The following is a 12,393-nucleotide window of genomic DNA, read 5'->3' as shown; positions in this document are numbered from 1 at the left end:
CAAAATGTTATCAGAGTGCACATAAAGTTTTATCTCAAGCATCATTATAGCCTTTATTAGAAGTAGTTGAGCCTTTTATAACTAAGCTTGTTAGGGTTGTTTTGGGGTTTTTTCTAGCTAATTATTCACTTTAACCATTCTTTTCTCTTCAGGCAATATTATTTCCAAGAAATGCCACTTTTCCACTTATCAAGGTTGCTTACATTCTACACAAATGTTATGCTCTCGAGCTTTCCTTTTTGAAAATTTCAAAAAGTACAAGGGATGATGCTGTGCTTGTAAAAACATTCTTTAGTAACAGAATGAGTCTCAAGGCATTTTAGTTTTCCCACAAGACATTTTTCTGTCTATCATTTTAGAATTTTTTCCCATACATTTTGTTCCTGATATAGGCTTTGGCAGGTTGCGAGATACGAGCTGGCTGGAAAATGATAGCCTGCTTTCAGCATATTCTTGTGAAGTTAAACATTAAGCTCTTTTTGCACAAGATAATTCAGACAGCAGCTCACACAGGGAAAAAGCGACAGTTTCAGCTGAGGAAAGCTGAAGTCCTGAAGGATGCCAAAGACTTTGTGACAGTTTTACAGAGAAAACAAAGGTATCTTGAAAAAATAATCAGCATTACTTGAAAATTCCACATGGACTTAATTCTGGTCTTTTAAAAGAGACTTGAGAATATGTGACAGTTAAAGGACACACATACACAAACAGCAAAACACATATTGTCTGCACATACATTGAGCCTCACTAAGGGAATGATCAAGGTTTCAAAGTCTATCAGAGAACATGCTTGTGTTTCCATATCAGTAAGATGAATTTCCCAAATGCTTCATTAAGAAATCAATAGGTGAACTAAATTTGATGGGAACTCTTGCACCTGCAGCCCAAGGAAGTTTCAAAAGCCAGAGAGAGCAGCACAAAACTTGGTGCTTGTATTTTGTAAGCTTTTATCCATACAAATACACAAGAAGAAACAGGAGACAGACGGCAGCTGACTCACGGTCCTATTGCAAAGCTCACTTATGTCAAAACACTATCACTGTTAAACCCGTGAACGTGAAAAATACTTCAGTTGATAAAAATCAGAATTCATGTAAGGACAGAGAAAGTTTCTAAAGCTGTCTGGATCACAGATATGTAATGGCACTTTTCATTTAGCCTTATGGTCAGCTATCTGCAAGAAGTGTATTGAATGTTTCATAAACAGTTTAAAACAAGAGTGCTTCTAATCAGATCTGGCAGGAAAGGGAGAAATGCATACATAGAATGAGGTAAGTGTGATCTTGCCCAGCTGAAGAACAGGGAATGGCAGAGCTTCAGGCCATGACTCACACAGACACTAAACAGTAGAGAGCTACAGATAATTCTCAGGTAAACTTTGCATGAGCCACTATGTCATCCTTCTCTACCCTTCCTGCATTAATCATGTCATTAGTAACCTGACGCAGCCCAAGAAGAATGTCTGATTTACAGGGAGCAGAGCAATGCTAACAGAACAAACCCTTTGGCAGGTCAAAAAAAGGAAAGACCAACCTAAATTTCATTTTAATTTGAACCACACCCTAAAAGAACATGGAAACTAGGAAAAAGGAAAAACAAAAAAAGGTATCTTCCCACCATGAGATTACATACTTCATTAAAAGTTCCTGATGAACCAGTTTACAGTATGAACATGAAGGATTTGCAAGAGTGCACGGATAAAAATACAGTCCAAACATGTACCTAAACAAAGCAAAGGGGGCAGGGGGGAAACCCCCAAGCTTTCTTTTGAAGTTTTCACCACAGTTACATAATTTCCATATTAGTCTAGATGTTTTAAACATCTTTTATAGTGTACAGTTGAGAACTAATTGTACGATGAGTACAAAGTGTACTGTTAGACAAGATTCATGTCTCAGCCAGGTATCTTGGTTACTCCACAAAATATAAAAAGGATAAGGGGAATAACCAGGGCAAGTGATAAATAGAAAAATTCAGAATTTCTTTTAAAAATTATTGCTCAGTCTGAATTGATAACAGTCATTTTGATAAATGTAGCTATAATCTACATTACTGTATATGGCTATTTCACCTTAAATATCCGGTAAAAGTAATGGTCTCTTGAAGGAAGGGCAGATCACTACCATTCACTCTGAAGCAAATACAAAACCCTGCAGATTACCTTAAAAGCAGAATGGAATTATCCTTAGTTTCTTGAAACAAACAAAACTGTTACCCAAAGCAAGGTGTGCAGATAGTAGCAGCCGCTGTGTTGAAACTCAAGTCCACAAAAGCCATTTAATAGTAGCAATTTCCAGAAGAGCCCCACAGAAAATGTGTGCTTAACTCTAAGTGTATAGCAAACCCACTTCTTACAACAGTATTTTGTTCAGTTTCTCATGGCTTCATCTGTTTCTATGTCTTCCTAAGCAGACTGTCTATTTTCCTGATGCTTCCTTCCCATTGAACACTCCTTTTTCCCTCACTTTCCTCTCATTTTATCATAGCAACAATTCTGTGAACTGCCAAATTAATTTCTTACCTTTGTGACTTTGAAGCACAGGGCTGCAGGTCTACTTTCCATCTTAAAGCAAAGCTCTAGAAATTGAAATCTCCTTTTTCTTTGACCCTCTACAAGAGCTGAACTGAAATAGCTGAAATGTGTCACCTCAGTTAAAACCAGCTAACCATTTTGTTCCTGCTCATTATTAATGGCATCCTTTTTGCAATATTAAAAGTAGTGTACAAAATATGACCAACTGTACAGCTAAAATGTTAGCACAATAATCACAATATTAGTGGAATGCAAAATAACAAAGAAAATCCAGTTTAGAAAGCTTCTCCATCATGCCATGACACTAGCCCTAAATCTCTTAATGAAAATTTTAAAAGAGATGTTTTGAAAGTTTTCTAAACTTATGTAAATAGTATGTCCCTTTCCTGGCTTCTTACTTTAAAGCTAACAGTAACTTGAGAGAAGCAAAAAATTATTCTGTCCCTGGTAGTTGTTCAATGTCATGTGCTGCAAAACACAGATAACGTCAAATCTTAAATAGGTAGAAATCTGCCTTACAACTGTTTCCTTTGTCATCACTCTTTCTGAAGGTCAGGTAAAGACTATGTGGACACTGTGAAACAACTCTCAGAAAAGTGTCTACATTGATAAACAGAGATTGCCAGAAAACAGTAGGTGTTTGTGCTTCATTCAGCAGAAGTGCTAAGGACAGTTTCACAACTTAGGTTTACTTTGGGAGGAGTGGGGATATCTGGCTTGTCTTTTTTTAATTTAAGACTTGAAATCAAAGAAAAGAATTAGAGATACAATGCCAACAGCTTAATGAATATTCTGTAGTGTATATAAGCACCCTGGGGAAAACCTGCACTCAGATGAACAAGAGATTCCATCTTCCCCTGCCCTGAGGAATATAAACCAGGCTCACAGTTTACACCTAATTAATAATGGCTTTCAAAACAAACATATTTCAGACATATCTAGCAAATACTCCTCTTCTCACTCTGCATCCAAAACTTTCTCTTGGAAACAAAAGGCCTCTTCCTTGACAAAGATTTCACGGGTCTCTTCCAAATCTGCCAACAGCTTGCATTACATAGTGCACCTAAAAATTTTAAACTGACCTTTGTCCCCTCTGAGAAAGCTGTCTGTTCTAAATGGCCCACACACACTCAGCAGAAAGCCAAAGTTCACAGAGACTCTTTCAAACACGTTAGGTATCTGTTCCATGGAGAGAGCCTGTGCATGCCTCCACACACACACAAAAGGGTGAGAAGAGCTTTCTGCAGTGCTGAATATCCCACAGCACATATCTGTGTCCTTAGAGGCTTCTCCTTCTATACCTTCCTCTGTGGCACTGCTTCCTTTGCCAGTTCAGGCTGCAGAATGGCAAGGAGGAGGAGCACTTACAGCCCACTAAGGCTGCACACCTACTGACGTGAGACTGAAAGCTGCACTTTGCCAAAGGGAACTTGCAGTGGAGCTTACATGGCTATTATATACCCCTTGCAAACACACAGATTTTTCTGGTGGTGGGAAATGAATTTTACACCTTCTTCCAACTTAAAAATCTATTCCTAGTGAAAAAAAAAAAACAAAACCAAAGTAACAAAGCAGACAATGGCTACAGAGACTCCAGAGGAATGTAATGACTGCAACAAAAGGCAACAGCAGTAGTGTGACAAAGGTTTATTAATGGTCAAAAAAAAAGCTCAAATGACTCAGACACAGAATCAAATCCAAGCAGGATTTCCTTAAATCTCCTTCAGACACTGCAAGCCTTCATGCAGTTCGTATTCAAGCTCTCTTGGGATCGGTAAAAAGAAGGCTCTATCGGGTCTTTCACCTCTTGATCAGAAGGATGCCATACCAAAACAGGGCAGCATCACTACCCCCTTTACCAGAGCAGAAACAGGCTCAGAAGAATCAAATGGTACCCCTCTGAAAGCAGGGCAGAGAGTAAAAGCAGAGTAGACACAACTACCAGAGGTGCAATGCAAATAGTTTTCTTGAAGCGATTGTAAGAATTCTGTAAGAAAATGCTCAAGAGGGTTTGTGCAACTACTACTCAAAAAGCACATTAATGGGCTGTAAGTGTGGAGAGGCGACAACACTGGAGAGATTTAGGTATTTTATCCCATTCATTAAGGAAGGCATGTCTAACCACCCTAAACTACAACCTTGCTCTTAGGAAACACTACCTACCCTTGCCACTATCAGGAGTTTCATGCACCCTATGAATTATTTAATATTTCCTTTTGGTTATTAATTCACACGTAGGTGTCATTCTAAGTACGCAAGAGAGAGCAGGGTGTTATGATTTTGATAATTTCTACGTTTCACAGGTAACTACTCACAAAATTGACACCTTTAACTCATCTATGCCAGGCCTTATCTCAATCATCCAATTTAAAAAGCTCAAGAAGGTGAGCATGAAGGTAAAAACATTAATATAACAAAAAATCTCAAGTGCTTGGATTTTTAAAAAACCCCACCAAATCAATTCAGAAATCCTACCCTTTTCATCAACAAATTTGCAGATTTTTAAACAAAGCTTTCTAAGCAGTAAGCCAATATATTACTTGATGTTCTGTGTGCACGATGAAGAGCCTTTTATGAGGACAATCACAACAGCCTGGTTTTAATTTCTTTCAGAATACCAAGACAAGTGCCAAATTCTTCTATACATTTGATGAGGAGGTAAATGCTTCAGATGCATGTCAAAAGATGCAGGAGAAAGATTAGAATATACTGAGATCAAAAAGGGAGAGTCACAGAACTGGCTTGAATTATGGACTGAACAGAAACAAAATCCACTTTTATTGGTCAAAACCAACCCGGTACACTTTGAAGAAAAAAAAAAAAAAAACAAAACTTAAATAACATATTTTTTACATCACCGTTACAAGAAAACACATTATTTAAGTCGCTTGTGGTAGATCTCCTTGAAAAGCCAAGGAGACAGACTGATGGATTGACATAATTTATCATACCTTGCACTGCTACATAATTTTGTAAGGTGAATATTTACAATGCATCTCAAAAAGTTTTTTGTTTTAACCAACAATTAGTAAAACAGGATTATAGTTTTATCTCCCTCCTGTGTCTGAATCAGAAACTCTTTGGTAATTACAAAAACTTTCTCCCTTTTGACTTTGAGAATGAATTCCCTGCTTCACTGTCAAAAATTCAGAATTTAAACAAGAAAGCCACTACAGATCCAAAATTTTGTGCCTCTAGCATTTAAAAGCAAAGATAAATAAAATGTAAGTGACAACACAGGTTCATCTGTAATTTTAAAAACTCAAACAATGTTTCTTTTGTTAAAAGGTGTTATTGCAGACTTTCTGGTATTTGTTATCTTATTAAAATAGCCAATAAAAAGTGATCAAAACGTATATTACCTGAAAAAGTTTGAGGCAGACAATCATGGGAATACTTGAGATTACCTGACATTGACATGGAGACAATTCATCACATCCAGAAAGCAGTGGGAAATCAGCATAACCTGGTAGAACTTTAGAAATCTAAGTGTTCAAGAAAGAGTTATCCAGAGCACATGAGCTAACCCAGACTAACTGGTGCCTTCTCCCTCTGCTCTGTCATTACCCATCAGTAATAGATGGTTCAATACCAGAAATGTATTATGCGGTTTTCCACTCTTGGCAATAACTTCCAGGAACAGCAGACAAATATAAACTATAATTCAGTTTGAAACAACTGTGTGTGTATATCAAATGAGTTGATACCAGCAAACAACAAAAAATATACAGGTCTTCCTGTATCTAAATAATCCCATTTTCCTTCCCTTTCTTTTCTGTTATATCCTTGGATCATCTTCTAAAAACACAGATCATACTTATTTTATTCCTCAGCATGTAGCAGGGCTGAGTTCAGTTGTACTCAGGTCATCCATCCAGCCCGCCTTTATCTCCTCATGCGCCTCACCTGAGGTCCTATGTCACATCTCTATAAAAAAGCCCAACCTCTGCTAAAAGGCCGAGCCATTCAGCATCTCCATGATCCCTGGCCATGAGCTGCACTTGTCAAAAGGCCCTTCAAGGTCAGTGATCCAGCTTCACAAACAGGCATATTTCCAAGGAGGAAATTACTACATGAGTTCCAGCAGCTAGAATTTGTTCACTCCCTACCAACATAAATTAATATTTTTTTAAACTATAGAAGAATATGGGGGAAAAAGTACAGAATAATCAAATTTTTAAATGAAACAAAGAGCAGAGGCTAAATAGCAGTGTTTTATTTTAATATTTCTACAGGCTAGACTTCATTTCAGTTAATCATATTATTCATGTGCAACATTTTAAATGGTAGAATCTTTACTGGATCGAGTCTAACTCTTAATAAATTATTTCATAAAAATTTATCAAGCTAATGCTGAAATAAGAACCTCTGCAATCTAAAGAAAAAATCTCTCAAGCAATATTTATTTATGCTTATTTAAAAAATAATCATTTATGTTTGATTTTTACTGCAGATTTATACTGTAAGAGGCACAATTCTGGAGACAACTAAGAGGAAATTTAGGGGAAATATCCCTAATCATCAGTAGAAGAGCTCTGAACTGGTAGGAATTATTTTTATTTGCATGCTTTTAGTGGGTACTTCTGAAAAATATAAATAAAATATAAGCTTTCTAATGTTTGACCTTTTCAGTACAATAAAAATAATAAGAACCTGTATATACAGGACACTGCAGATAACTTGGTAGATTGACTAGTGAAAAATGTTAAATCTTTCAAAAGCAAATTCTTTTGAACTGTAAGTCAGAGAACGCATTAGGGGAAAAATGAGATTTTGTTCTGCTTACTAAGGAACTCAATTGATTAAATTAGTGAAAAGCACATTAGATATCAAATCAGTCTTTGAGCATAAAGTAAATGGGAAAATATATGTAGATTTGTATTCCTCCTTTACCACTTTTTCAAGTCAAAGATACCCCTTAAAATAGTAAACAAAACTATCAAAAATTATGTGAAGCCCCCACATGTTTAGCAAGTAGGTTCATACAGCCAGCAATATCATTATATTAAATACATACAGGGGTTACCAGAACTGCTTTTGCCATTTGTACATTAGAGCAACAAGCAATATTTCTTCTGGACTGAAATTATGTTTCTGTAAACACATCTTGTGTCCTGGTTTAGGACAAATTAGGGGAAAACATCTCCAAAGGAGCCCCTTATAGGAAACAAAATCCTCCGCAACTTCCCCCCACCGCCGGGTTCGGGAGGAATTTCTTCAGAGGGGAAGTGGAAAAAACTTGTTTATTAAGGAACAACAAAAAACACTCCCCAGCACAAGAGAAATAGCCCGAGATGACCACAGATGTTTTCACCAGTCCAAGGGGGTTGAGCTGTATCTCTCTTCGCCGCAGAGGGTACGAAGCTTCTTTCGCAGACCCTGGGGGAGCTCCTGCCCGGAGTAGGTCCGATATCTTCGGAGGGGGGGGGGGAAGGGAACAACGGAAACCGGGAAAAAGGAAAAAAAATGGCGAAAAAAACAAGCAAGCGAAAAGCAAAGAAAAAAGAAAGGAAAACAGAGCTAGCAAAGCAGGCAGCCAGCAGCGAGCAAAAGCAGCAAGCAAAAGCCAAGCAGCAAGCCAGCAGCGAGCTGGGGTGGGGGGGAAGACAAAACAAACTGAGAACAGGGAACAGAAACCACGATTGGGATAATAAGCATGAAAATGTCCTGTCCCCACGACATCTTGGAATTTCACTGTTTCGTTTAAATTAATATGGATCTTATGGTAAGTGGCCCTGGGAGAAAGCACATTTCTGATGTCTTTTCATGGAACACACACCTTCCTGAAACACTTCCTGTCTTGCACCCATTTTTGGATATTATCACTGTTGTCTGACAAGAATGAGGTCAGCTAGGATTTGTAGCAATACTTTATAGCAGCTGTCCGGCATTTCTTTGAAACTCCACAAGCCCTTAACTCCTTCACTGCCTCACCAATATAGGCATTGAAGTCTTGCAGGAACTCTGGAAGAATAATGACTTTTCAAGGTGCTGAATAGTCTCAAAGGGTTTAACAGAGGAAAGTAAAAGATTGAGCTTTTCAGGTGAGCAAAAATGAGCAAGATCATGAAGAGGGATGAGAACTTAAGAAGTGTTACCACCTCTGTGGCAGCCAGGGATGGGGAGCCAAGACAACATGATATATACAGAATGAAGAGACATACTGTGTTTGAAAAACAGCAGAGAGACACCCAGGTTTAAAATAGTCAGGTTTATCAGCATTCTCCCACAGAGAGCCACTTGGCTGACTCTCCACAAATAAAACAGTCCATTTGCTCAGTAGCACCAATAAAGCTGCACTAAAATTGTATAATCAGCAAAGAATACTCTGAATTTGCACAGAACTTAGTTATAGAGTTACACAACAAACTTCCATGCCCAATACTCTATCAAAACTTCCTGATGTTTTAAAACTAGCTGTCTCAGGTCAGGCTGACTGTCAGAAACCTTTTAAATTCATATAGGAAGCAGCATTCACACAATCACTAGCATGAGCTCAATGCGTGAATGAATCCCTCAGTAGTAAAAATTGATTTGATCTGTACCAATCATGCCCATATTTCCACTAAACAAGCCAAAATCTGCACCCATGTTACACTGGCTGTGGGAGGGCAGACAGAGCCACAAATATACAGTATGGTATCTGGCATACAAACTTTACTTCTATAAAAGTGAATTATTTTTAAGTTTCACTCCTCCTCCACTCAAGTAAATTTATTCGCTATCAGTTTCCTGAACTGCACTGGCCAGGGCTTCCCTTGGAGCAGCTTTAAGATGATACAAACTTACCATGTCACCAAACCCAAGTTTCTCTGTTGGTTTTCCACACCTTGTGTATGAGCTGTGGAGGAGATGAGAACAGTTCTATGCTACCCCACAATCTCTCCAATTCAGGCCTTAGAAAAGGTTCTGAGAGAACAGCAACTAGGAGTGCAGAGTACATGTTAAAAATGCTCAGCTATAAGACTGGTGAGAGACTGTTACCATGCAGCACAAATATCCTGATAAAAGAGATAGCCACAGCTTCTTACTTTCCTTTTTCTCTGTGTTTACAGGTGTTGCACACATCTGCCCCCTTTATGTACAGTGACCCTAGTTTGCAGCTTCTTCCAAGAATACTGTGATGACTTCATGATTTAAATCATAATTTAATTACAATATTAAGGTTGGCATAGTTTTAAAAGACCAGCATTCCTCCCTAGGCTCCATACAGCTCACACTTTGCAGGGTTTTGGCAGCAAGTGACTTAGCTCATCTGTTATCAGACTGTGAAACACTTCAGAATGTACAACAGACCTAAGAAAGCGTTTACAAACTCGACTTCGGGGGAGAAAAAGATTTAGAAACAAATCTTTCACAAAACTGAATCAGTGTTACAAAAGTCTCTGTATGCCTCTGGCAGCTTCTGTTCCCACCTGAGGCAGGGCGTACCCACATGTAATGTGTGTTACATGTGTGCGTGCAGGTCTGCAGGAAAGCCTCCATGCTGCCTTCCAAATGGCAACTTTTCAAGAAGCAGCTGCCACTGTGCACCTTCTTGTGTACAGCAGCTCAAGTTAAAAGCTGAGAAGCAAGTCAACACATAAGAAATTAGCTCAGCAAAATCAAGAAAAACACAAAGAATGAAAAAGTAAGCGATTTCCAATCGCTTCTACTGGCCCATGAATTAAATGAACAAATGCTTAGGAAGCAAATAACATTCAAATGAATGTTCCTTGTCCTATCATGACAGTTTCTGATGAATTCAGTTACAATAATTAGACTAAATATGTATTTAATTTTATTATACATAATTGAAAGACAAAATAGAGGGAACCAATTAAATTATAATAGACCAGAAATATTTTGGGGCTTGAAACAATTGCAAAAGCTCACATGTTCCTGAAGACTCATACAACAATTCAAATTAGTTTGTCTTGGGTATCTAACAGTCCAAATATAAGCAAATATATTATTTGGGGACAAATTATCTTTGATGATATGGGGAAAAACTTACAGGCAATCTTACAAGCAGGTTACATGATTAATTTTAGCTTTTGCTTACTGATGAATCATTGACTTCATCTTAGTCTAGCTTTAAGTGCCTATAATTGGCCATTTCATAAGCCTATTGTGAGGCTTATGCACAAGTACCCTAGTGTTAAAGGGGAGAGGGGTGGGAGACAGGACAACATGGGAAACCAGTTAGGAAGGCTTTGTGTGAAAACCCAGTCTGAGAGACACAAAAGAAAATGCAATAAAAGAAACTCTAAGATCTCCAGCTGCTTTACCTGATACATGCAGGTTGATTTAAAACGTTCACAGCAGCCCCCAGCAAAGTATCACCTATCCTAAAAGACTTGTAGTTTGAGGCATGTGAATGTTCACTGGTTCATTCAGTTGAACAAAAGCAGACAGAAGCAAGAAGGAAGCTTGAATGATTTTGCCAAAACTAACAGGAAAGCAACCCCTGACAGTTTTGGTGTGGATTCTGCTCTGGAAATATAAGAACCAGGAAATATAAATAAGGGGAAAAAATTCACAAAGTCTTATGAGGACTGCAAAATAATTTCCACAGGAATGCAGAGGAAGTCTCATCCCTTGTAATACCTTAAACTAGATGGAACAAAATAGTGGAAACTAACCCAAGGAAAAAGCTAGTACTGGCAAGTAAACAGGCTGTATGGAATACTTTTTTTTATTCTTGCATCTCTGACTTCTGCTAACATTTTTGTGGCTCTTGAAGTAGCAAGGTAGGAGCTCTGGTTTTTACTCATTAAACACAAGCCAAAAGCCTCCCACAGTTCCATTTGGTAACTTCAGCTTAACATGCTCAAATATACACAGACTTCTGACAATGATTCAGTTTCCCACTCAAACATAAACTATGCCAAAAAACACCCAAGATTATTTCAACTAATAAACACTTGGTTAAAAAACATGGCAAATCAACTTGGTCTTTATATCAATTTAAAAGCCTCTTACCACAATCATTGCCTGAACCATAGTGTGCTGCAGGAAGCACCAGAAGAAAACAGTGATTGATAACATTCTCACAGTGTTCCTGTGACAGTCATCACTTCTGTGGTTGCACAAAACTTAGGACCCTGCACTTGGAAGAGTGATTCTCTTGCACTTGACTTGCACAGTAAAATCATTTAAGGATGTCAATGTCTTGACTCCTAAACACTAGGATTTGGGACAAATACTGTGCTAAAATTCAGTTCTTAAAACCAAATAGATCAAAGTCCTGTATCCTGTCATGGTGCATAGTTTCAAAGCCCTCTCAAAAAGCTGACCTCTGATTTAACCTTCTTAGGCATCTCTTCACAAGAAATACAATACTTGAAAATATGTGCACTGTTACTCCAACTTAATACAGTTGCTGTTCAGTAGCATATTTTTTTTCTTTGTAAAAAAGTGGCATTTGAATTTCAGATTTTTCCAAATTCCATCCAACTCCCCTACTAAGTTTGTATGTTGAGTATTAAAAAGACAGCCAAAGCAAAAAATAAAAACAAAAATTTCAATACAGGGACACAAATGAAGTGCAAGGTAACTTGTAATACGCTGGATTTATAGATCCTGAAATTGTTTTCTCCAGATGGTTATTCTTTCCAAATTTTCACAGTAGTGCAGAAGGCATATCTAGTATGATTAGCTCTTACCCAAGAGGATTTTCCAATGTAAGTAACATCTCTAATAGACCATTCTGATGAGCAATAAAAGAAAAATAAGGCAAATTTCCAACAGACAGATGAAAGGAATACAGCAGAAATGTATGTCAGGTAAAACACTGATTGGAAAACCATCCACAGTAGCTGTTAGAGCAGCTAAAAGCTGTTTTTTTCTAATCAGGACTGAGGCAAATTTGAGAGGCT

General features: G+C 37.8%; 1 protein-coding gene across 4 annotated transcripts in view; it reads right to left on the bottom strand.

Moving 5' to 3' along the window:
* The window catches only part of CMSS1 (cms1 ribosomal small subunit homolog), a 227,782-nt gene that overhangs the window by 108,953 nt on the left and 106,436 nt on the right, over positions 1–12,393 (bottom strand). The window contains exon 1 of one of the 4 annotated variants that reach the window (XM_054002666.1): positions 5,896–5,977. The exons of the other annotated variants lie outside the window; for them this stretch is intronic. Within the exon in view, the coding sequence (XP_053858641.1) occupies positions 5,896–5,953 (58 nt within the window). The 5' untranslated portion in view covers positions 5,954–5,977. Of the gene's footprint in view, positions 1–5,895; positions 5,978–12,393 lie in introns of those variants that run through there. 4 annotated transcript variants of the gene reach the window in all.

The sequence above is a fragment of the Vidua macroura genome, chromosome 2, assembly GCF_024509145.1.
Source record: "Vidua macroura isolate BioBank_ID:100142 chromosome 2, ASM2450914v1, whole genome shotgun sequence".
Classification (NCBI taxonomy): domain Eukaryota; kingdom Metazoa; phylum Chordata; class Aves; order Passeriformes; family Viduidae; genus Vidua; species Vidua macroura.
This window is presented reverse-complemented; position numbering and strand designations above follow the sequence as displayed.